Source organism: Podarcis muralis, chromosome 7, assembly GCF_964188315.1.
Source record: "Podarcis muralis chromosome 7, rPodMur119.hap1.1, whole genome shotgun sequence".
NCBI lineage: Eukaryota > Metazoa > Chordata > Lepidosauria > Squamata > Lacertidae > Podarcis > Podarcis muralis.
The window spans coordinates 77,595,005-77,621,444 of NC_135661.1; the positions used below are offsets into that span (position 1 = coordinate 77,595,005).

At 44.5% G+C, this 26,440-nt stretch overlaps 1 protein-coding gene and 1 long non-coding RNA gene across 3 annotated transcripts in view; both read left to right on the forward strand.

The window, feature by feature from the left end:
* Positions 1-24,327, forward strand: part of LOC114603427 (ly6/PLAUR domain-containing protein 5-like) — a 41,569-nt gene extending 17,242 nt beyond the window's left edge. Inside the window, exons 3-5 of one of the 2 annotated variants that reach the window (XM_077932162.1) lie at positions 21,603-21,788; positions 22,539-22,667; positions 23,181-24,327. In XM_077932162.1, coding sequence (XP_077788288.1) covers positions 21,603-21,788; positions 22,539-22,667; positions 23,181-23,467 — 602 coding nt within the window. In that variant the 3' untranslated portion in view covers positions 23,468-24,327. Of the gene's footprint in view, positions 1-21,602; positions 21,789-22,535; positions 22,668-23,180 lie in introns of both variants that reach the window. The other variant, XM_077932161.1, reaches the window with a different exon arrangement.
* LOC144328488 (uncharacterized) lies at positions 12,295-14,921 on the forward strand. The gene is made up of 3 exons (XR_013393758.1): positions 12,295-12,476; positions 12,914-13,034; positions 14,769-14,921. It is a non-coding gene; the product is annotated as an uncharacterized LOC144328488 (long non-coding RNA).
* Positions 24,328-26,440: the final 2,113 nt, after the last annotated feature.

Sequence of the window (26,440 nt, forward strand, 5' to 3'; positions counted from 1 at the left end):
GGGAAGCTCTTAGGCGAATTCACCATAGAGCCACGCCTGGAGAGAAGGTGAACATTATACGTGCTTTGTATGAGTTGAAACTGAAGCCAGGGGATAGTGTGGTTGAACACACGTCACATATGACTGAGTATTTCAACCGACTGTCATCTCTAGGTGTGAATTTTCCTGAAAATATTAAAGTTTATACTCTGCTTAGCAGCCTGCATGCAGGGTTTGAAAACTTAGTACTAACTTTACAAGTTTTGCCAGAGGACCAGCTGAATATGAATTATGTGACTGGTAGATTGTGTGAGCAAGAATATCAACATCATCAAAAACGTATTGATAATTCAAATACCCCAAGGGTTGGATGTTCAGATAATTCCCAGCGTGAGGGAACTAGCAGGCAGAGCTGTAAGGAAGCCTCACAAGTGTCTGCTATGGCCAGCAAGTCATGTTTTCGATGTGGCAGCAGGTTTCATTTGATAGCAAAGTGTCCAGAAAAGCAACAGGAATTTCAACAGTCCAAGGCCAGTTTCCGGAGCTACAGGGGAAGACGACGTGAGAACTACAAGAATCAACGATCCAGAGGGGGAGCAGGTGCTGATAAGGGACTATCTGCAATGGCAGCACAACAGAGTCCTAAAAGGAGCCAACAAACCTTGAAGTGGATAATTGACAGTGGAGCAAGTCACAGTTTAGTTCCAGCGACATCTAGTGGCAGCTTGATGAACTGCAAGACATTGCCAGTTGCAAAAACTGTGACTATAGCAGACAATAGTAAACGAGAAATGAACCTTAAAGGCACAATTTATGTTAATTGTTTGCAAACTAACCTTCCTGTTTTTGTTCTTCCAGGAATGAAGAATGGACTTTTGAGTGTGTCATGCCTGGTAAAAAGTGGTTTTAAGGTTGAGTTTGAAAATGATGTGTGCACCATTTCAAAACAGGGGAAGGAGCTAGTTAAAATTCCCTGTGAGGATGGGCTTTTTGTTTTGGATGAAGAGCAGTTAGCAGCAGGTAGATGTTCAACAGGTGAAGCGCAAGCTAAGTGTGTAAATAAGGCTCCTCATACAGGTTGTGCGCATCTACTACACAGAAGGTTAGCTCATATATGCTTTAAGTATGTAAGCAAGATGCCAGATTTAGCTGAGGAGTGTAACATTAAACCCTGTCCAAATTTTCTGGATTGTTGTGCTTGTAAACATGCTAAGGTTAAGACATGTAACTATCCTAGATCTGATAGAGTAAGCAAGAAACCCTTTGAACTTGTGCACACAGACGTGTGTGGCCCTATGCCAGTCAAATCGCTTGGAGGTGCGAGATTTATGCAAATTTTGGTGGATGATTTTTCAAGGGCTAGTTGGGTTTTCTTTCTGAAAGAAAAATCACAAGCAGCTTCCATCCTGATGGATTGGATTGAAGAAGTCGAATGTAAATTTGACACCAGGGTACGTAAAATACAATCAGATCGTGGTGGGGAATATGTGAACCATACGCTGGAGACGTGGTTAAAAAGGAAAGGCATAGTTCATAGACTTACCAATCCCTATTCACCACAGGAGAATGCAGTTGCCGAAAGAAAATTTCGTACATTACAGGAAGCCATTACTGCTTTGCTGTTTGATTCTGGACTTCCACAGCGTTTTTGGGCTGAGGCTGCACTGTATGCAAATTATACTTTTAACAGAGTGTACAATAGCACAGTAGGCAACACTCCTTACTTCATGCTATTTGGGGAAAAACCAAAAATTGATCATTTAAGAGTTTTTGGATGTCGTGCTTATGTGCTGGTGCCTAGGGCACAACGTAGGAAAGGCGATCCTAGATCTAAAGAAATGTTTTTCTGTGGTTATCAAGCAAACACAAAAGGTTGGAGATTTGTGAATGTAGAGGGCAATCAAACGAAAATCACAATCAGCAGAAGTGCGGAATTTTGTGAACAGGATGGTTGGAATAAAATTCATGGAAATCCTGACATACTATTTGATGTGGTGAACAGTAACAATGAAACTCAGGCCCCAGTGCAGGTATTAGTTCCAGAACAGGCTAAGGAATTTGAGTCTGAGGACGAGGGTGAGAAATCGTCTAGTTCACCCAAGTCTGTAAAGTCAGAATCTTCTAGCTCTCAAAGTTCACCTGTACAGCAAGAGAGACGTGTAAAGTCAGAATCAGAAAGTTCTTCAACTACTAGTGACAAACAGGTGACGACTAGTGATTCTGGGTCAGAGGGGGAAACTGAAGGAACATCGCAGGAACTGTTAAGGCGTTCCAAGCGTGCCAACAAAGGTAAACCGCCTGAAAGGTACCAAGCTATTAGCGTTTGGGCTGGTTTGGCAAATTGTGAACCTGAAAGTTTTGAGGAGGTTGAGCAATTACCCCAGGAGGAGGCCAGTAGGTGGCGTGAGGCCATGCAAAAAGAGTTGAATTCTATGAAAGAATTGGGTGTGTTTTCCATCACCAAACTGCCAGAAGGTACCAAGGCAGTAAGTTGTAGGTGGGTGTACAGGATAAAGACAACAGCGATGGGGGAACCAGAGTACAAAGCAAGGCTTGTAGCTCGAGGTTTTACGCAAAGAAAGGGGTTACATTATTCCGAAGTCTATGCACCCACTTCAAGGAGTGAATCCCTACGGGCACTATTAGCAGTTGCTGCTCAGAAAGGGTTCAAAGTGAATCAATTTGATGTCTCTACAGCTTATCTTCATTCAGACTTGGCTGAAGAGCTCTATATGGAGCTACCGCCAGGATTGAAAGTTGGTAAATCAAATCAGGTATGGAAACTACATAAATCTATTTATGGACTCAAGCAATCTGCTCATAATTGGAATGAGTGTTTGAATGACGTTTTGGTAGGCATTGGTTTTAGCAGGAGCAAGGCTGACAATTGCTTATATTTCAGAGGTTCAGGAGATGCTCAAGAATCTTTGCTTGTTTATGTAGATGACCTGATTTATACTTCAAAGACACAAGAACAAGTAAAAAAACTAGCCAAAGAGTTAAATAAACACTTCAAAGTTAAGAATCTTGGTGATGTGAAGGTCTATCTTGGTGTTCAGATAGATAGGACCAAAAATGGCAGTTTTCTACTGAATCAAAAAGGCAAGATATTGCAAATGTTGAAAAAGTTTGGCATGACGGAGTGTGCAGGAGTTAGAACACCAATGGAAATGGGTTTTGTAAAAGACAATGAGTTCAAGGATAGTGCTGAATTCAAGCGTGCTGAAATCTTTCAGTCAGCACTGGGAAGCTTACTTCATCTCTCGCAATGGAGTAGACCAGATATTGCTTACGCTGTTAACTTACTCAGCAGAGAAGCTTCAAAACCTAGTGTAAATGCGTGGAAAGGAATTCAAAGAGTGTTAAGATATTTACAATACACCAAAGATTTTTGCCTTGAATTATCTTCGGAAGGACAAGCACAGATTACTTGTTGGGCAGATAGTGATTGGGCAAATTTAAAGGATAGAAAATCAGTGTCTGGCTGTGTAATAAAATTTGGTAACTCTCTGATTGGGTGGAGATCCAAGAAACAGAACCTGATTGCTTTGTCGTCAACAGAAGCTGAGTTCTGTGCCTTATCTGAGTTATGTAGAGATCTAGAATTTTACAAATGCTTGGCACAAGAGATGTATGAAAAGGCCATCACTCCAATCACTGTATGGGGTGATAATCAACCGTGTCTTAAGTTAGCACAAAATGGGCAGTTTAAAGGTCGTACAAAACATTTGGATATCCGCTTTCAAAATGTTTGTCAAACGGTAAAAGCAGGAATTGTTAAATTAAATTACTGTCCCAGTCATGAAAATCAAGCTGATGGTTTTACAAAACCGCTTGGGTTTCAGCGGCATGAAAACTTTTGTGAAGAAATGGGTCTGAAGTAATTTTGTTTTTGTATTGCCAGCGAGAGGGGGTGTTAGGGTGTGAAACCTAAGACGCTGGCAAGTTAGCAATGTCATGTGACTTTAAGTAGTCAAGCTCGTTAAGTTGTTAAGTTGCTCAGTATATAAAGAGTGTTTGTTTTCTCTGCCTGTGGGGCGTGAAGCAAAAATGTCTGAAAGCTCCGGAGGTGTTTCTGTTATCTTTCTGCAATAAACCTGTCTTTGGAAAGACAGGCTTCCCTGTGTCGTTATTTCTTTGCTGCTGAGACTCTGAAGCTTGTACTGCAACAAGAATCTCTGCACTGGACTTAATTAATGCTCTGCAAAGAGAACTGTTGCTGGTTACGCAGCGGAAGCATTTACTGGACCAGTACACAGACTCTCTTAAAAACAGCAGCAGGAGACTCATTCAGGTGATTTGCAATCTATTGGAACCACCTTCTTCACCGGGGCCTGGTAGGGACCCCAAGATCTCCTGCAATGCTTTTGCAAAGTTTTTTTGCAGATAAAGTCACTCAGATTCAGAAGGAGATAGACTCCACCGTGGAAGCAGGGCCAGGGCGGGAGAGTGCTAGAGTTCTGTCTATTCCTGTTACAAGGGATCTATTCCAATCTGTTACCTCCGAGGATGTGGACAGGCTGCTTGGACGAGTGAAAGAGATCACCTGTCTCCTTGATCCTTGCCCATCCTGGCTGATAAAAGCGACGCTGGGTGATGGGCTCTGCGGGGTGGTGAATGCTTCCCTCTGTGAGGGTGCCTTCCCAGACCCGCTGAAAGAGACGGTCATTAGACCACTTCTTAAAAAAACATCTTTAGACCCGGCCAGCATGGCCAACTATCGCCCAGTCTCAAATCTTCCATGGGCAAGGTGATTGAGTGGGTGGTTGCTGAACAACTCCAAGGATGCCTGGAGGATGCAGACCATTTGGATCCCTTCCAGTCGGGATTCAGGCCTCACCATGGGACTGAAACTGCCTTGGTGCGCTGGTCGATGATCTCTGGTGGGCTAGGGATAAAGGTGAGAGCTGTTTCCTAGTTCTGCTGGATCTCTCAGCGGCCTTTAACACCATCGACCATAACATCCTTCTGGACCGTCGAGAGGGGCTGGGAGCTGGGAGCAGTGTTATACAGTGGTTCTGCTCCTTTCTCCTGGGCCATGTCTAGAAAGTGGTGGGGGGGATGAGTGTTCAGACCCCTGGGCTCTCACTTGTGGGGTGCCTCAGGGTTCCATCCTCTCCCCCGTGCTTTTTAATATCTATATGAAGCCGCTGGGAGAGATCATCTGGGGTTTGGGCTGGGTGTTAATCAGTATGCAGATGACACCCAGCTCTACCTCTCTTTTAAATCAGAACCAGTGAAGGTGGTGAAGGTCCTGTGTGAGTGCCTGGAGGTGGTTGGAGGATGGATGGTGGGTAGCAGATTGAGGTTGAATCCTGAGAAGACAGGAGTACTGTTTTTGGGATACATGGGGCGGGCAGGTGTGGGGTCTCCCTGGTCCTGAATAGGGTAACTGTGCCCCTGAAGGACCAGGTGCGCAGCCTGGGAGTCATTTTGGACTCACAGCTGTCCATGGAGGCACAGGTTAATTCTGTGTCCAGGGTGGCTGTCTACCAGCTCCACCTGGTACGCAGGCTGAGACCCTACCTGCCCGCAGACTGTCTCACCAGAGTGGTGCATGCTCTAATTATCTCCTGCTTGGACTACTGCAATGCGCTCTATATGGGGCTACCTTTGAAAGTGACCCAGAAACTGTAATTAATCCAGAATGCGGCAGCTAGACTGGTGACTGGGAGTGGCTGCCGGGACCACATAACACCGGTCCTGAGAGACAATCTTGCATTTCTCGAGATGAGACAGAAACAAATAAATTTGAAATTTCGAGGAATCCTGGGACAGGAAGGGAAGGATGTGAGAATAAAACTGGTTACAGAAATTGCAAAATGGTTAGAGTTAAAGGATGAAGATGTTGATTATACAATAGTAAATGCATTCAGAATAAAGGTCACATCCCTCAAGGCTAAGGCAAAAAAATATCCAGGAGATTGCCTGGTAATGTTTAACTCGATGGAGATGAGGAATACCATCTTGAAAATGAGCCAGGAAAAGTAGTTATGTATCAATGAACAGATAATAATCGTATTTAAGGAGATCCCAAACAGATTTTTGAGAAAATAAATTATTATAAAGAAAATACTGGAACATTAAATGTGAATAAAATTAGATTTCGTTGGGAGTAACCGGAAGGAATCTCCTTTTATTACAAACATAAGAAATTCAAGATCGGGAATCCACAGGATACAGCCAAATTTTGGAGGAAATATGCCAAAGAATTGGGGAGGAAGGAGGAGGACAGACCTGGACTTGGAGAACAGTCAGAAGAAGATAAAGAGGAAGAGGAAGAATCCCAATCATAATAATAAAATTATTTTAATTGGATATAGAAATGGCGGTGAAAGCATTATCATGGAATGTTTATAGACTTAATTAGAAAGTGAAAAGAAATAAAATCAAACATTTATTGATTTTTAAAAAATGTATATAATTTGTTTACAGGAAACACATGTTGCTAAAAAACACACACAGAAGAGTTCTAATAAATAAAAGATTGGGAAATGCATTTGTAACTTCAGCTGTAAATAAGAAAAGGGGAATGGTTTTGTAAATTAACACAATGCAAAAGAATTGTTTAAAGACAATGAGTGGGGAATGATAGGGGTCCAAGTCACACTGCAAGGCAACAACTTTATCATTGTTGGAATCTACGCACCAAGTGAGAGGAAATCAGACTTTTATAAAGAATTGGAGGAAAAATTGTTTGACTATATGGACCAGAAAATAATTTTGATGGGTGATTTAAATGGAGTGGTGTTGTTAGAAATGGACAGAACGTCAAGCAAAAGGGAGGGAAACCTGGGAAAACTCCAAAGGCTCTTTTTTCATTGGTGGATAATCATGATTTGATATTTGGAGACTTAAAAAACCGTTAACAAAACAATTCACATTTTTCTCTGATTCAAATCAAGTTCTAGTAGAGTAGACCATGTCTGGATTCCCAAGGACTTAGCTCTAAGAACAATAAGTACAGAGATATTGCCAAGGACATTTTTGGATCATAATTCCATAACTTTGGAATTTAAAGGTAAAGATCAATCTTCTTTAGCACATCTCTCACACAAGACGCGACACACTAGCAATATGAATAGTTGAGGTTTATTTCTCAACCGTAGGCTTTCAGCAATCCGAGCTTCCCACAATTCAGTCCTCACTGTCAGAGTCAGTTGACTCAACTGGCTTCTGGCCCCTTCCAAGGCCAGGTATACTCCAAGCCTACCCCCACTTCCTGCGGGTCTTCCTCTGTTGTAATTGCTTGCTCCACCTCCTGCTTCTTGGAGACTCAGGTGCAGCCAATTATTCCTCCTCTGGAGTTGAATCCAGCCCTCTACTACCACCTGCATCCTTCTCCTTCATCTCTGTGCTGTGCTGCAGAAATTTACAGGCAGCAATCCAGAGTGAGGAGGGCTTATCTCACTTTTGTTGTGAGAACAACTCAAGTTCCTGTTTTCCTCTGCCTCTTCCTCCCCCTCTGCAGACTCCTCTCTGCCAACCATGTCTCTGACAAGTGGACCTTCTTCCTGGGCACCAATTGAAAGATAATGAGAGAAATATAGTTAGAAGAGAAGTAACATTAGAAGAGTGACATGCCAGAGTTCACAGAGGATCATGCAATAAGAATCATGCAATAAGAAAACTGTTGTATGAAGTATGGGTGAGATATAAAGAAGTATTAGAACATAAAACACCAATGGTGGGTTTCACCAGCAGAAGCAATTTCAGTCAAGCGGTTAAATATGAAAGGTAATTGGCCAACATATAAGGAGTTGCTAATAGAAAGGGATAAAGTGTTAAAAATGAAACCATATGATGAAACATGTGATAAGCTAACAGGTTAGGGTTACAGTATCAACAAATTAATGATGTATTTGAAAAAGACAAAAGGAAGAATGGCTTTGAGACATTTAGAGCCACGCTGGAAACTGAATTGTTGGAAAGTAAAACAAAAATTCTATCTAAAATGTATGAGTTACTTCTAGAATGGCATACAAAAGATGAGGAAATTAACGAAGTAATGATATAATGGCCCATAGACATTGTCCATAACTTTGACTTTGATAAATGGTCAAGGTTATGGAATACGGGTATGAAATTTACTGCAGGCATGACATTGAAGGAAAATATAATGAAAATGATATATAGATGGCATTTGTTCACTACCAACTACGACTTGCCGATCAGAAGGTTGGTGCATCAAATCCCTGCGACGGGGTGAGCGCTCCCGTTGCTCGGTCCCTGCTCCTGCCAACCTAGCAGTTCGAAAGCACATCAAAGTGCAAGTAGATAAATAGGTACTGCTCCGGCGGGAAGGTAAACGGCGTTTCTGTGCACTGCTCTGGTTCACCAGAAGCGGCTTAGTCATGCTGGCCACATGACCTGGAAGCTGTACACCGGCTCCCTCGGGCAGTAAAGCGAGATGAGCACCGCAACCCCAGAGTCGGTCATGACTGGACCTAATGGTCAGGGGTCCCTTTACCTTTAAACTAGCAAAAATGTATAGAATGAGTAATAAGCATTTTTGGAAATGTAAGGTTAAAGAAGGGGATTTTTACCATATGTGGGGGACGTGTGATAAAGTTAAACTATTTTGGAACAGTATTTACAATGAATTAAGAAAGATGTTCACGTACACCTTCCCAAAGAAACCTGAAGCTTTTCTGTTAGGAATGCTAGGTGGGAAAATATCAAGAGTTGAACAGAAATTGTTTGTGTATGCACAACAGCTGCTAGAATTTTATTAGTCCAAAAATGGAAACAGCAGGAGTTACCGACAATCGAAGAATGGCAGACGATGCTGGTGGAATATGCGGAACTGTCAAAGCTGACCGGGAGAATCCGGAACTAGAGTGACCAAGCATTCCAGAGAGAAGGGAGTAAATTCATATCATATAGAGAGAACCATTGTAAACACAGAAAGACACTAGAATAAAACTCACAACGTTTAAAATAAGTATTCCACATCTTCATTTATATACACTATTACAACTTTATCAAACCTATTCAGTGAGGCTTAATCATCAATGGGTCCCATATGGCAAATGGTCATTGCGGTCTCCACTTCCTAATGTTGAACATAAAAGTATAAATTAATCTTAGGAGATTGTAACATCATTAATTACCTAAACACCTGTTGTTACAAGAAAGGATACCTTCTTTGCAGTAATTCAGACAACACAGGCTATCTATAGAAGAAATAAGTAATGCATACCCCAGGAACACCAAAGTCAAAGATATTCTAAGTAATAATCAATTTGTTGTTGTTGTTTAGTCGTTTAGTCGTGTCCGACTCTTCGTGACCCCATGGACCAGAGCACGCCAGGCACCTCTATCCTCCACTACTTCCCGCAGTTTGGTCAGACTCATGCTGGTAACCTCGAAAACACTATCCAACCATCTCGTCCTCTGTCGCCCCCTTCTCCTTGTGCCCTCCATCTTTCCCAGCATCAGTGTCTTCTCCAGGGAGTCTTCTCTTCTCATGAGGTGGCCAAAGTACTGGAGCCTCAGCTTCACGATCTGTCCTTCCAGTGAGCACTCAGGGCTGATTTCCTTAAGAATGGATGCGTTTGATCTTCTTGCAGTCCATGGGACTCTCAAGAGTCTTCTCCAGCACCATAATTCAAAAGCATCAATTCTTCGGCGATCAGCCTTCTTGATGGTCCAGCTCTCACTTCCATACATCACTACTGGGAAAACCATGGCTTTAACTATACGGACCTTTGTTGGCAAGGTGACGTCTCTACTTCTCAAGATGCTGTCTAGGCCTGTCATTGCCCTTCTCCCAAGAAGGAGGCGTCTTTTAATTTCGTGGCTGCTGTCACCATCTGCAGTGATCATGGAGCCCAAGAAAGTAAAATCTCTCACTGCCTCCATTTCTTCCCCTTCTATTTGCCAGGAGGTGATGGGACCAGTGGCCATGATCTTCGTTTTTTTGATGTTGAGCTTCAGACCATATTTTGCGCTCTCCTCTTTCACCCTCATTAAAAGGTTCTTTAATTCCTCCTCACTTTCTGCCATCAAGGTTGTGTCATCTGCATATCTGAGGTTGTTGATATTTCTTCCGGCAATCTTAATTCCAGTTTGGGATTCATCCAGCCCAGCCTTTCGCATGATGTATTCTGCATATAAATTAAATAAGCAGGGAGACAAAATACAGCCTTGTCGTACTCCTTTCCCAATTTTGAACCAATCAGTTGTTCCATATCCAGTTCTAACTGTAGCTTCTTGTCCCACATAGAGATTTCTCAGGAGACAGATGAGGTGATCAGGCACTCCCATTTCTTTGAGAACTTGCCATAGTTTGCTGTGGTCGACACAGTCAAAGGCTTTTGCATAGTCAATGAAGCAGAAGTAGATGTCTTTCTGGAACTCTCTAGCTTTCTCCATAATCCAGCGCATGTTTGCAATTTGGTCTCTGGTTCCTCTGCCTCTTCTAAATCCAGCTTGCACTTCTGGGAGTTCTCGATCCACATACTGCTTAAGCCTTCCTTGTAGAATTTTAAGCATAACCTTGCTAGCGTGTGAAATGAGTGCAATTGTGCGGTAGTTGGAGCATTTTTGGCACTACCCTTCTTTGGGACTGGGATGTAGACTGATCTTCTCCAATCTTCTGGCCACTGCTGAGTTTTCCAAATTTGCTGGCATATTGAGTGTAGCACCTTAACAGCATCATCTTTTAAAATTTTAAATAGTTCAGCTGGAATACCATCACTTCCACTGGCCTTGTTATTTGCAGTGCTTTCTAAGGCCCATTTGACTTCACTCTCCAGGATGTCTGGCTCAAGGTCAGCAACCACACTACCTGGGGTGTACGAGACATCCATATCTTTCTGGTATAATTCTTCTGTGTATTCTTGCCACCTCTTCTTGATGTCTTCTGCTTCTGTTAGGTCCTTACCACTTTTGTCCTTTATTATGGTAATCTTTGTACGAAATGTTCCTTTCATATCTCCAATTTTCTTGAACAGATCTCTGGATCTTCCCATTCTGTTGTTTTCCTCTATTTGTTTGCATTGCTCGTTTAAGAAGGCCTTCTTGTCTCTCCTTGCTATTCTTTGGAAATCTGCATTCAATTTCCTGTATCTTTCACTATCTCCCTCGCATTTTGCTTGCCTTCTCTCCTCCGCTATTTGTAAGGCCTCATTGGACAGCCACTTTGCTTTCTTGCATTTCCTTTTCATTGGGATGGTTTTCGTTGCTGCCTCCTGTACAATGTTACGAGCCTCCATCCATAGTTCTTCAGGCACTCTGTCCACCAAATCTAAATCCTTAAACCTGTTCCTCACTTCCACTGTGTATTCATAAGGGATTTGACTTAGATTGTATCTTACCGGCCCAGTGGTTTTTCCTACTTTCTTCAGTTTAAGCTTGAATTTTGCTATAAGAAGCTGATGATCTGAGCCACAGTCGGCTCCAGGTCTTGTTTTTGCTGACTGTATAGAGCTTCTCCATCTTTGGCTGCAGAGAATATAATCAATCTGATTTCGATGCTGCCCATCTGGTGATGTCCATGTGTAGAGTCGTCTCTTGTGTTGTTGGAAAAGCGTGTTTGTGATGACCAGCTTGTTCTCTTGACAGAACTCTATTAGCCTTTGCCCTGCTTCGTTTTGATCTCCAAGGCCAAACTTGCCAGTTGTTCCTTTTATCTCTTGCCTCCCTACTTTAGCATTCCAATCCCCTATAATGAGAAGAACATCCTTCTTTGGTGTCACTTCTATAAGGTGTTGTAAGTCTTCATAGAATTGGTCAATTTCAGTTTCTTCAGCACCAGTAGTTGGTGCATAAACTTGGATTATTGTGATGTTAAAAGGTCTAATAATCAATAGGTACAGGCAATTAGAATCTACCATTCTTAAAGGAACATAATCACAATGATATCCAACTAGCAGAGATCTAGTACATTAAGTTTTTTACATCTTCATTAGTATTTCTTAGCTTTTTAAAGATTTATCCAGTGTAAATTAATCATAAATAGATTCCACCTGCTAAATAGTCATTGCTGTCTCCACTTTTTATATTGTAATAATCAAACTATTAATATGTGACCTCATTGATTACCTAAATTATATCAATAGAAACAGCCATGGCAAATGACTAGGTCAACACACACCACAATTGCCTCATTGCATAAATCAAGTTCAGAATACCACAACACACATGTAACTGGCTGTAAAGTAACATAACATTATATATAATGAAACTGTAATCTAATCGTCATACCAAAAAATTGCAAAGCACTGTTCCTGATGGCAATAAGATATCATATTACTATTATATGTTTTTATTGTCGTAAAGTCCAAGGATAGTCAAGTCCAAAGATTGTCAAGTCCAATGATTACAAAGTACAGTTCCTGTTGGCAATGCCATTTCATACTGATATCGTCCTTCTGCAGCGTCCCATGTCTTAAAAGTCCACTGCTTTTCTTTTGTTTTGGAGAAAGAGATTGAGGAAAGAGAGGGGAGGATTTCTGAAGCTTTGAATTTGTCTTTCTGCTTGAGAAAAATAGGTAGAAAGGGGGAAGAGGGATGGGAATGTGGAGTGGGAGTGGGAACCCCTAGACATCCGCCTGACTGTTTTTGTGATTTTTAATTTCTTTCTGTCATGGAGAGAACATTAGATGAAGAAAGAGAGGAAGATAGGATGGGAGAAGTGGGCGAGGAGAGCAAGAGACGCCAGCCTCCCTTTGCACCATCTCAGCTAGTTGGCCATCACTCAGGGGCTCACATGGGGCTCCATATAAATATGAAAATATGGGTCCGCCCCTGTTGCACAGCTGCCTTCTTCTTTGCATAATCCTGCCATCAACAGAACTGCTCCTGTCTCCTCGGGAATTTCAACCTGTGAAGCTCTACCGAGCACATTTGTGCCTGATATATATATAACCAAACAGCCCAACTCTCTCAGATCATGAACTGCTTTCCCTTTTCCTCCACAACTCATCAGGAAATTGGTTCTTTGGCTCGGAGAGCCTCTCGGCTTCAGACCATGGAGGGTGTCGCATTGAGATGGAGAGCTGCAACAGTTGTGCTGCAAGGACTTCTGGCGATGACCTTTCTTATTTCAGGTACCAGTTATTGCTATTGGGATTGGGATGTCCTCTAGTTGCAGACCTGGGTGGTTGGGTGGGCACCAACTAGATTTGCACAGAGAAACAAGAAGGAATTCCAAGGTAAATGGAAAAGGCTCAGAAAGGGGCAACCAAAAGGGTTCAAGGGGGTGGAATGACTCATCTGGTAGAGCATGAGAAGCTTAATCTCAGGGTCATGGGTTTGAGCACCATGTTGGGCAAAGGATTCCTGCATTTAACATGTACATAAGGACTCTCCTTAAGGGCAGAGGGATGTTAACTCTTGCCCTCCCAGATTCCTTCTTCAAGATCTTGAAGCTGAGCCAGCATCCTTTTAGATCAGCAACAAGAGAAAGGATTGATAGAGTATGTAGCTACGGTAGTTTAAGCTGCTGCTCTGTTGTGATTCTCTTAGCTGGGTGCCTTAAATCTGAGTCTAATACACTAGATTATTATTATTATTTGAGATTACTGCAAACAAGTAAATAAACAAAAACCTGGACATTTAAAAATCCACCCAGGCAGAAATTTCAATCCTGAAAAAGAGGGTGTGTCCAGGAAAAAAAGAGGACATATTGCAATCCTACTCAGGAGGTTTCCCATTAAGTGAATGTGCTATGACTTGCTTAATTCACATTTTTGGGAATGCTGGTGGGGAGGAGTGTCTCTATGACATCAGTTTAGCCTTGTCTACAAGGAAGAGGAGGTCTGGGCTGCACCAGGGTAAGAGAAGGAGGAATCATGTCCCCCAGGAGGTTTGCCAGAAAGTGAATGTGGTTTGACTTGCTTCATGCTGGCACTCAGTAGAGAGGCAATGACTAAGCAGCCTAGTGTAGTGGTTTTTTTAAAATTGTGGGAAAATTTACCCATGGAGAAGCAGGAAATGAAGAAGACTTGAGCCTTCTGCTCCCTTCCCTGCTGAAGAGGGAGAAATGGGGAGGGGATGTTTCAGCTCTTTCTGCTGAGTGACAGCTGTCCGCCAAGAATCTGTATCCTGCCTCTAAGCAAGGGCAGTAAAAGCAGTCAGACCAGGAACTGCGAAGTGTGCCCCCATGGAGCTGTCTGCCTCCACCCATTTTTTATTTTTTTATTTGTTCAAACTTTACTTTCAAACCAACATTGTGCTGTAGGTTTTTTCCATTATTATTTTCTATATTCTTCATTAAAAAATATAAAGTGCATAATTACAAGTGCACAGAGTAAGATAAGACACAATAAAGAAGAAGGAAAAGAAAATATGAGTACCCATGTAGAAAACTCCACCCCACCCCCATTTTTATAAATAACATATTAGGTTAAGTTCTGGTTAACTACAATACCTTTTTGGGGGGGGGGGGTGTTAATGCCCATGATTTGGTTGTCATTGTTCTGTTTTGTCAGTTTACATCTGACCGGTGTTGGTGTGAGTTGGAATCCAACATCTGGCATTGGGCTAGACGCCCCTCCTAGTCCCATCCACCTCTATGATTTAATAAAGCTCTAAGACTGACCATTCTGGCATAGTTTTGCATCCTCCTTTGATATCTACACATCAAACCACTCACTCAGGCCCCTCCTTTGGGCCTGCGGTTCAGAACAGGCACTTGGCACAAATTTCTGCCCCCTAAGAACTTCTGCTTTCACTTTAAAGGGGGAAAACCTATTTCTAGTCCCTGATGATTTCAAGGCAGAAAGACATTGCTAATAGCTTCTCCCGGATCTCATACCCTTTCTCCCCAAACTTCTTTTCAGGAATTTCTGCCTTGGAGTGCCATCACTACAGCTACATAGATCATCCCACATTCAAGTTATATACAACACAGGAGTACATTAGTAACTGTTCCAGTGCTGAGAATGTTTGCACAATTGCACAACTTGCATTAATTATAGGTAAGTGCTGCTCTGTCAGATGGATCCTGTGTGGCTGCTAGATTTTTGAGAGGAATAGCATGAAATTACTTACAACCCCTCAAATTCCCAGCAGGATTAACTGGGGCCTGAAATGATGCTTTGCATGCTTTCAGAATTGAAGTACTCAAAACATGTTTTGATTCATTTTAATTTATATTTGCTGATTTATGTACAAATCCTTGCACTCCATTTATTTCTTTTTTAATAAAGAAAATTCTTAGCTGTTTCTGAGCGTTAACACAACCCAGTTCAGATGTAACACTAAGCCATAGGTTAGTGCAGTGACAGGGGACCTCTGCCCCCCCACCCAGATTTTGTCGGATCTCAGCTCCTACCATCCCTAACCATTGGTCATGCTGGCTGGGGCTGATGTGAGTGGAATCCAACATCTGGCATTGGACTAGATGACGCTTGTACTCCCATCCAAATCTTTGAAATCTGGAGGGGCGTAGATTCCTGTCCACAAAGTAGTGTTACAAGAACAACCTTCCATAAGTTTCTCCGGGTTTTGACATTGCAGAGAAGTATGCCTATTTCAAATACAAAAGCAGAAACCTTTTATCTCCCTGTGGCACATGTAATAAATAATAATAATAATAATAATAATAATAATAATAATAATAATAATAATTTATTATTTATACCCCGCCCATCTGGCTGAGTTTCCCCAGCCACTCTGGGCGGCTCCCAATCAGTGTTAAAAACAGTACAGCGTTACATATTAAAAGCTTCCCTGAACAGGGCTGCCTTAAGATGTCTTCTGAATGTCAGGTAATTATTTATCTCTTTGACATCTGATGGGAGGGCGTTCCATAGGGCGGGCGCCACTACCGAGAAGGCCCTCTGTCTGGTTCCCTGTAGCCTCACTTCTCGCAATGAGGGAACCGCCAGAAGGCCCTTGGTGCTGGATCTCAGTGTCCGGGCTGAACGATGGGGGTGGAGACGCTCCTTCAGGTATACAGGACCGAGGCCGTTTAGGGCTTTAAAGGTCAGCACCAACACTTTGAATCGTGCTCGGAAACGTACTGGGAGCCAATGCAGATCTCTCAGAACCGGTGTTATGTGGTCCCGGCGGCCACTCCCAGTCACCAGTCTAGCTGCCGCATTCTGGATTAATTGCAGTTTCCGGGTCACCTTCAAAGGTAGCCCCACGTAGAGCGTGTTGCAGTAGTCCAAGCGTGAGATAACCAGAGCATGCACCACTCTGGCGAGACAGTCCACGGGCAGGTAGGGTCTTAGCCTGCGTACCAGGTGGAGCTGGTAGACAGCTGCCCTGGACACAGAGTTAACCTGCGCCTCCATGGACAGCTGTGAGTCCAAAATGACTCCCAGGCTGCGCACCTGGTCCTTCAGGGACACAGCTACCCCATTCAAGACCAGGGAATCCCCCACACCAACCCGCTCCCTGTCCCCCAAAAACAGTACTTCTGTCTTGTCAGGATTCAACCTCAATCTGTTAGCCACCATCCATCCTCCTACTGCCTCCATGCACTCATACAGGACCTTCACCGCCTTCACTGGTTCTGATTTAAAGGAGAGGTAGAGCTGGGTGTCATCTGCATACTGATGAACACCCAGCCCAAACCCCCTGATGATCTCTCCCAGCGGCTTAATATAGATATTAAAAAGCATGGGGGAGAGGACAGAACCCTGAGGCACCCCACAAGTGAGAGCCCAGGGGTCTGAACACTCATCCCCCACCACCACTTTCTGGACATGGCCCAGGAGGAAGGAGGGGAACCACTGTATGACAGTGCCCCCAGCTCCCAGCCCCTCTCGACGGTCCATGGTGTCAAAGGCCACTGAGACATCCAGCAGAACTAGGAAACAGCTCTCACCTTTGTCCCTAGCCCGCCGGAGATCATCAACCAGTGCGACCAAGGCAGTTTCAGTCCCATGGTGAGGCCTTAATCCCGATTTGAATGGATCCAAATGGTCCGTTTCATCCAGGTGTGCTTGGAATTGTTCAGCAACCACCCGCTCAATCACCTTGCCCAAGAATGGCAGATTTGAGACTGGGCGATAGTTGGCCAAATTGGCTGGGTCTTTATTATTACCATAATAAAGGACAAAAGTGGTAAGGACCTAACAGAAGCAGAAGACATCAAGAAGATGTGGCAAGAATACACAGAGGAATTACACCAGAAAGATATGGATGTCTTGTACATCCCAGGTAGTGTGGTTGCTGACCTTGAGCCAGACATCCTGGAAAGTGAAGTCAAATGGGCCTTAGAAAGCATTGCAAATAACAAGGCTAGTGGAAGTGATGGTATTCCAGCTGAACTATTTAAAATTTTAAAAGATGATGCTGTTAAGGTACTACACTCAATATGCCAGCAAATTTGGAAAACTCAGCAGTGGCCAGAAGATTGGAGAAGATCAGTCTACATCCCAATCCCAAAGAAGGGCAGTGCCAAAGAATGCTCCAACTACCGCACAATTGCACTCATTTCACACGCTAGCAAGGTTATGCTTAAAATTCTACAAGGAAGGCTCAAGCAGTATGTGGATCAAGAACTCCCAGAAGTGCAAGCTGGATTTAGAAGAGGCAGAGGAACCAGAGACCAAATTGCAAACATGCGCTGGATTATGGAGAAAGCTATAGAGTTCCAGAAAGACATCTACTTCTGCTTCATTGACTATGCAAAAGCCTTTGACTGTGTAGACCACAGCAAACTATGGCAAGTTCTTAAAGAAATGGGAGTGCCTGATCACCTCATCTGTCTCCTGAGAAATCTCTATGTGGGACAAGAAGCTACAGTTAGAACTGGATATGGAACAACTGATTGGTTCAAAATTGGGAAAGGAGTACGACAAGGCTGTATTTTGTCTCCCTGCTTATTTAATTTATATGCAGAATACATCATGCGAAAGGCTGGGCTGGATGAATCCCAAACTGGAATTAAGATTGCCGGAAGAAATATCAACAACCTCAGATATGCAGATGACACAACCTTGATGGCAGAAAGTGAGGAGGAATTAAAGAACCTTTTATTGAGGGTGAAAGAGGAGAGCGCAAAATATGGTCTGAAGCTCAACATCAAAAAAAACGAAGATCATGGCCACTGGTCCCATCACCTCCTGGCAAATAGAAGGGGAAGAAATGGAGGCAGTGAGAGATTTTACTTTCTTGGGCTCCATGATCACTGCAGATGGTGACAGCAGCCACGAAATTAAAAGACGCCTACTTCTTGGGAGAAGGGCAATGACAGGCCTAGACAGCATCTTGAGAAGTAGAGACGTCACCTTGCCAACAAAGGTCCGTATAGTTAAAGCCATGGTTTTCCCAGTAGTGATGTATGGAAGTGAGAGCTGGACCATCAAGAAGGCTGATCGCCGAAGAATTGATGCTTTTGAATTATGGTGCTGGAGAAGACTCTTGAGAGTCCCATGGACTGCAAGAAGATCAAACGCATCCATTCTGAAGGAAATCAGCCCTGAGTGCTCACTGGAAGGACAGATCGTGAAGCTGAGGCTCCAGTACTTTGGCCACCTCATGAGAAGAGAAGACTCCCTGGAGAAGACACTGATGTTGGGAAAGATGGAGGGCACAAGCAGAAGGGGGCGACAGAGGATGAGATGGTTGGATAGTGTTTTCGAGGTTACCAGCATGAGTTTGACCAAACTACGGGAGGTAGTGGAGGACAGAGGTGCCCGGCGTGCTCTGGTCCATGGGGTCACGAAGAGTCGGACACGACTAAACGACAACAACAAAAGATTTTTTTTTAAGAAGCGGTTTAATGACCGCCTCTTTCAGCGGGTCTGGGAAGGCTCCCTCACAGAGGGAAGCATTCACCACCCCGCAGAGCCCATCGCCCAGCCCTTCCCAGCTCGCTTTTATCAGCCAGGATGGGCAAGGATCAAGGAAACAGGTGGTCAGTTTCACTTGTCCAAGCAGCCTGTCCACATCCTCGGAGGTAACAGATTGGAATTGATCCCATGTAACAGGACCAGACAGAACTCTAGCACTCTCCCGCCCTGGCCCTGCTCCCACGGTGGAGTCTACCTCCTTCTGAATCTGAGCGATTTTATCTGCAAAAAAACTTTGCAAAAGCATTGCAGCAGATCTTGGGGTCCCTACCAGGCCCCGGTGGTACAGGTGGTTCTGATAGATTGCGAACCACCTGGAAAAGTCTCTTGCTGCTGTTTTCTGCAGATGCAATGGAGGCGGCGAAGAAGGCCCTCTTCGCCGTCGCCATTGCCACTTGGTAGGCTCGACGTTGAGCTCTAGCCCGTGCCCGGTCTGATTCAGAATGAGTTTTCCGCCACTGGTGCTCTAGCCGTCTCAACGATTGTTTCATCACCCTCAGCTCTGGGGAAACCAACGGGGCTGTCCAGGCTCCATGCAATCGGAGAGGGCGCTTCGGAGCCAGACAGTCAATAGCCCTGGTTAACTCCGCATTCCAGCGTGCCACCAGGGAATCAGCTGAAAGGCCATCAACTTGGGATAAAACATCCCCTACCACTCTTTGGAAGCCAATTGGATGCATTAAGTGGCGGGGGCGGACCATCTGAATCGGTCCCACCTCCCTGCAGAGGGAAAGGGTCGCGGAGAAGTCCAGTTGCACCAGGAAGTGATCTGACCATGGCACTTCTTTTGTTTCGCTTTTTGTTAGTGTCAGATCACCAACATCCATAGAGGTGAACACCAAGTCTAAGGCATGTCCACGGCTATGAGTTGGGCCAAACTTATTCAGGGACAGCCCCATGGAGGCCATGCTTTCCACAAAGTCCCGAGCGGCCCCTTGTAAGGTCGTGTCGGCATGGATGTTAAAATCCCCCAGGACAACAAAGCATATCTGCCACAACCTGAAGCAGCTCGGGCAGGGAATCCTTGGTGCAGCGGGGAGGTCAGTACACCAGTAGGAATCCTGTACTGCCCCTATTGCCCAACTTCCAGAACATGCACTCAGAGAACTGGGTCTTCCCAATAGGACGCCTGGTGCAGACTAATGACTTCCTAAAAATCACTGCAACCCCCCCTCCCCGCCCACATGACCTGGGTAGCAACCCAGGTGAGTAAGAGAAACCTGGTGGGCAAGCAGCGGCAAGGACAGGCCCATCTGCTTCATCCAACCAGGTCTCTGTCACACATGCCAGGTCAAATCCTCCATCCACAATCAGGTTGTGGATGGCAGTGGTTTTATTCATCATTGACCCGGCATTGCACAGCAACACTTTCAGGTCATGTGGGTTTCCCTTGCTGATTACTGTATCCTTCCGGTCTGGACCAGACCTGGAGGCAGGGATAGTCCTCAAACAACGACTAAACCTGCCTCCTCGGTAATGACATGGTCTGGTCTTAGCATAACTCCTCCTCCTGCCCATGATCACTGAGATCGGGTGTCCCAATACATCCCCCCCTGTGGAACCTGCCCCACCCAATCTATTGGCTAAGGCCCACTCCCAGGCAGCCATGACCCTTCCCCTTAAAAAGCAAAATACAAACTATATAATAATTTAACAGAATAATAATAATAATAATAATAATAAAAACAGAACAGAACAAAACAAAACAAAACAAAGCAAGAAACAATAGCGCTGACTAAATGCTTATCCCATCCCAAGCAAAAATAAAATAATGAAATAATATAATATTATAAAAAACAACAACCACCATTTAAGGTGCTGCAAATTAAAAGCAATTAAAACATTTAAAACCATTTTGTCCGTTGCTGCCGGTAGCTACTCAGGCCTCTAAACTGTAGTGGTAGTGCAGGCCCCACCCCCTAGGCCGGATGGAGTTGGCAGGAGAGGGAGCTGTCTTCCCAGCACTCACACAAGCAGCAACAGCAGCAGTGTCCCGGAGGCCTCTCTCAGGCCTCTTATGCTGTGGCGGTGAGTGCAGGCCCCGCCCCCTAGGCCAGATGGAGTTGGCAGAAAAGGGAGTGGTCCTCCCAACACTCATGCGAGCAGCAGCCGTGTCCCGGAGGCCTTGATGGAGGCCCTCAAGCTGTGGCGGTGAGTGCAGGCCCCGCCCCCTAGGCTGGATGGAGTTGGCAGGAGAGGGAGCGGTCTTCCCAGCACTCACACAAGCAGCAGCAGCAGCCGTGTCCCGGAGGCCTTGATGGAGGCCCTCAAGCTGTCTCAAGTGAACACAAAGGACAAGGGAGGCTGATGCAGACCTTCCTTGAGTTATTTTGCTAGGCTGGTCTGCATGATAGAAATATGATGTGCCTTTTGCGTGCTTCAGTGGGGGGTTGGGAAATGTGAGAGTGTAGAAAAAGCTCTGGATTTTGCATGGCTGGGATGTAGGTCAGCCTCTTACAGGACAAGTCGCACCCATTGCTCCATCCAGAATTCCTTCTGCCTCTTGCGTCAGGTGGCCCACAGATTTTTGCCCACAACTGTGGGCTGATTTCCAACCCCGTTATTAGGCTTCTGAGGTATAACAACAGCCAGGAAGTGTGCCCCCTCCCCCCAAAAAAAAACAGGCATAAGCAGAAAGAACTGTGTCAGCAGTTTCAAGGGGCACTCACATAAACCAAATTACATCCACCTCAGCACAAAACTAGCCGCAAACCAGAGAAAAGCAGGCAGCTTTCACAGCCACTCCACTCCACCAAATCATGTATAAATCACCCCCAGAGTAAAACTGCTCAAGGTAAGATCTTTGGAACACCCTGCCAATGCATCCATCTATTGTTTGTATATATGTATCCACCCTCGTTTTAGATAAAGACCTTTTGATAATGGGCTACAAAGGCTGTGCCAGCAAGGACCTTTGGGATGGACCCATATCAAGTTTCTCTGGTGACCGACACTTTGCCGTCCAGTACGATGAGAGCTACTGTTTTGGTGACCTTTGCAACGGGCATTCGATAAAGTGGAAGGTTCCCAAGACCCCTATCGAGGACACAGGTATTTTTTTAAAAGGCCACCTGACCGTTAAGTGAGAACTCACAGTTTCACTTGTTGGGTGGTTGGTTGTCAATAGGGAGGCTTGAAGAATTCAATTTTGGAGATTTCTAAGGCAAGCAGCCCTGTTCCCCAACTCTTGGGCTCCTATGCCAAAGAAAAGGTAACCCCGCTTCTCAAGCAATGTACAGGATGGTGTGCTTTAGGGTGTAATTTAGCTGCGAGAGGATGGGAAAGGTTTGGTGGAGTGGGAACATGGGATGCGCTGTAGGGGAGGGGTGAACTGGGGTAAAGGGAGGGGACGTGCTCAGGTGTGGGGGTTTGACAAAGAGTCTGGCAGGTTGGGCAAGTGGAGAACGGCAAGGGCAGCAGCTCCTAGTATGTGCAAACATTCGCACACATTCTAACTTAGAGAATTGCAATGCAAAATTCGAGAACGTTTGGGTTTCAAAGGATAGCTTTTTTTCTTCATGTATCGACCTATACTCATATGTATTCATTTAAATAGGTTTACCCTGAGTACAATTAAGGTACTGACTGCTTTGGAAAGGGAAAATTAAGTAGGTTCACTTTGATATGCAAAGCAAACCGAAAGATCCCCCCCCCCCAATCGTTAGTGAAGACACACAGTAATGGGGGAGCCTCCTATAAAGGGGACCACCCTTTTCAACCCAGCCCCACTTTAGCAGCTTAATGGGGTGAGTGATGCTCAACGGGCCCCTTGCTCTTCATTTTGATTTCTTATTGCAGCAGCTGAAGGAAGCAGCTCCAACCAGTGTTACACAGGCTTTGATTCGACCTACTATGGAATACTCCAGCAGACTATGAGATGCGGCAGTGGCTACAACCGATGTTACAATGGCAGTAAGGTCATTTCAGTAGGTGAGTTCACCCTAGGAAATTTATTCCACAGCTCCTGGCCTACAAAACATTTTGCCCCCTGCTGAACAGGACTTGTTGGGAAGCATTCTTTGCAATTAATTGTTCAACCTCCCAACCTATGCAAATATGATTTATGAGTGTGTGGCCAAAGCCATTACAGAGGATAAAATACATAAAAGATTATAAAATACATTACAGAGTTATAATAAATAATTAAAATAGTTCTTAAAACCAAACGTTATGCCAGTTAAGAGTTTACTCCCTGGTAGAATTTAACTTACTCCCACAGATCCCCCCCTCAAAATTGCCGCTCTAAGGCAAAACAGGCCATTTTTTCAGAGGTGAAGGGGGCCCTGCCCCCTAAGAACTCATGGATGTGGGTTACGCCTCAGGCTCCATGTTCTTCATGATTCCCTGTGGTGTCCCACTGCATGCTGGGAGAAGAGGGGCATCACCCCTCATGCCTAACGTTTTGTGCCTTTCTTTTCTTCCCTTCCCTCCAAACATCAACAGGAGGCCTCAGAACATCAATGATCTTCAGAACCTGCCAGCGCCCAGCCTGCATTGATATGAGAACTGATTTCACCAGTAATATAAATATCACCAGCGAGTGGGGGTTGTGTTGCTCCGGCAGCAATTGCAATAGTCAGATAATTAACCCAACCAATTTTGGTGTGAGGAGCACCACCAACCCATACCTGTCTTATGATCATTATGGGTCAGGTTTCCAAGGGCTCAGTCTTCAACTTTGCCCTTTCCTGGCAGTCCTAGGAACCACCATCCTCAGGATATGGGGGTGAGGAAGGGGTTTGGGAGCACCTGAACTGCTGGAACCTGCATTTGGGTTTGGCAAGGATGTGTTGTGGAGCAGAAAGGGAGGGAGGGAGGGAGGGAGGGAGTTAGGGCTCCAAGACAGTGACCAATTGGATGTATAGCTCATATCTATAAAATAAAATTTTATTTGGATAACTACCCCCTTGGGGTCTGATTCTCCCTCCCAAAATCAAGCAATTTGTTTGCTTCCCAAGACCCCACAGATTTGGGCTGTGGTGGCAAAATACTAAGGGCTATACCCAACTAACTTCTACTCAGAGCAGATCCATGGAAAAAAAAATAATAGTAATAGTAATAGTAATAATAATAATAATTTATTATTTGTATCCCACCCATCTGACTGGGTTTCCCCAGCCGCAGCTTTCAACAGAACATTACAAACAGAATAAAACTTCAGACATTAAAAACTTCCCTAAACAGGGCTACCATCAGATGTCTTCTAAAAGTCAGATAGAACTTTATTTTCTTGACATATGATGCGAGGGCGTTCCACAGGGCAGGCGCCACTACCAAGAATGCCCTCTGTCTGGTTCCCTGTAACCTCACTTCTCGCAGTGAGGGAACCGCCAGAAGGCCCTCGGCGCTGGACCTCAGTGTCCAGGCTGAACAACGGGGATGGAGACGCTCCTTCTGGTATAGCTGAAGTTAATAGGTAAAGGTAAAGGTACCCCTGCCCGTACGGGCCAGTCTTGACAGACTCTAGGGTTGTGCGCTCATCTCACTCTATAGGCCGGGAGCCAGCGCTGTCCGCAGACACTTCCGGGTCACGTGGCCAGCATGACAAGCTGCATCTGGCGAGCCAGCGCAGCACACGGAGCACCGTTTACCTTCCCGCTAGTAAGCGGTCCCTATTTATCTACTTGCACCTGAGGGTGCTTTCAAACTGCTAGGTTGGCAGGCGCTGGGACCGAGCGACGGGAGCGCACCCCGCTGTGGAGATTCGAACCGCCGACCTTTCCATCGGCAGGTCCTAGGCGCTGAGGCTTTAACCCACAGCGCCACCCGCGTCCCTTGAAGTTAATAGCCTTGCCCATTAACTTCAATAGCACTACTCTCCATAGGACTGGCATTGGAGACAACTCATAAACTACATATTCAATATTATAATATTGTTATAGATTTTGGTGGACCCCTAAACCCTAGACATTAATAAATGCTAAGATGTTGATTATTTTTGATATGAAGGGAGAATTGAAGCTGCAGAGGAATTACAGGACTAGCCTATGCAAAATGACCTGGCCAAGCTAGGGCCATTAAGGAAGAAAAGGGGGCTCTAGAGGGCCAAGAGAACTGTCCTTCCCCCCTGCCCTGAGGTGTGAACAGAGGCTGGGGGTTTGGAAGGTTGTCAGGGGAACCGGGTGTGAGGTGACAGGAAAAGAGTTTTAAGCAAATGCTGCTGGGAATAAGAAGAAGGAAGGACTGGGATCCATCTTGGGCAGGCTGGCTAAAGGCTGAGGAAGAGAGATGCCTTGGACTTCCTCTGGAAAGGACTCTTCTGTAAGATCTGGGCTCCCTCCATGCAGATTTAAGGTGTAAATAGGTGAATTAAGCTTTATTAAAGTTTCAACAGTCTCCGTCATGTCTCAATTCTCCAAAGGAACACAGACTCTGAGTCAGTGCCTGGAACCCCATGGGCTCTTGCCACTGCTCGACAGACAGGGGGGGAGAACTTTTGTGACAATATCAAGAATGGTAATCCTTGGAGATATGAATGGAGTGGTGTCTACACATATGGATAAGTCTCAAAGTCAAAATTTAACATCAGACGGTAGACTGCCTAAAACTTTTTTCGAATTGACTGACAATTTGGATTTGATTGACATATGGAGGACAAAGAACCCCCTAGGTAAAGAAGGAACTTTTTTCTCTGAGGCCCACCTGTCCTGGACAAGGATCGACCAAATCTGGACATCTAGAGGGCTGGCACCTAAGACCAGAAAGGTGGAAATCTGCCCAAAAACATGCTCCGACCACAACGCTCTGAAATTAGAATTCAGACTAACTCAATCCGGTTCCTTCAGATGGAGAATGAATGACACACTATTAAGAGATCAAGAGATTGTGAAAAAGGCCCAAAAAACGCTAAAGGACTATTTTGAGATAAATTTGAATACTACAGTAGAAAAAAGAACGATCTGGGACGCAAGCAAAGCTGTTATGAGAGGGTTTCTGATACAACAGAACACAATTAAGAAAAAGCTCTGGAATGGAAAGAAGGATAAAATATTGGAGAAAATACATCAAGGAGAGAAAAAATTGAGAACTAAACCAAAGTCAAAGGAGGTGCTGAGAGAAATCAAATTCCATCAAGCAGAATATTCTAAGTTGATAAATCAGGAGATTGAATGGAAAATTAAACAGATGAAGCAAAGATCGTTTGAATCAGCAAATAAATGTGGAAAGCTGCTAGCTTGGCAGCTGAAAAAAAGACAAAAGCTAAACACAGTTACAAATCTAGAGATTGAAGGAAGAATGGTACAGAAACCAGAAGAAATTAGGAAGTGCTTCCACAGATATTTTAAAGAACTTTATGCACAGGGGCCTCAGAAAGAATCAGAGATAGATCAATTCTTAAAGACAAATGGACTATCAAAAATAACTCAAGATAAAAGATCAATCTTGAACTCTACAATAACTTCACAGGAAATCGAAGGTGCCATTCAGAATATGCAAATAGGCAAATCTCCAGGCCCGGATGGGCTTACCTCCAAATACTACAAGACTTTGAAGGATTATTTGATACAACCTCTGTTGGAGGTATGCAACCAGATTATGGATGGGAAGAGGGCACCAGAAACGTGGAAAGAAGCTTTCATCACATTGATACCTAAGACAGAATCTGAAAAGACTCAGCTTAAGAACTACCGTCCCATCTCACTCCTGAATGTGGATTACAAAATATTTGCAGACATTTTGGCAAGTAGACTTAAAAAGGTCTT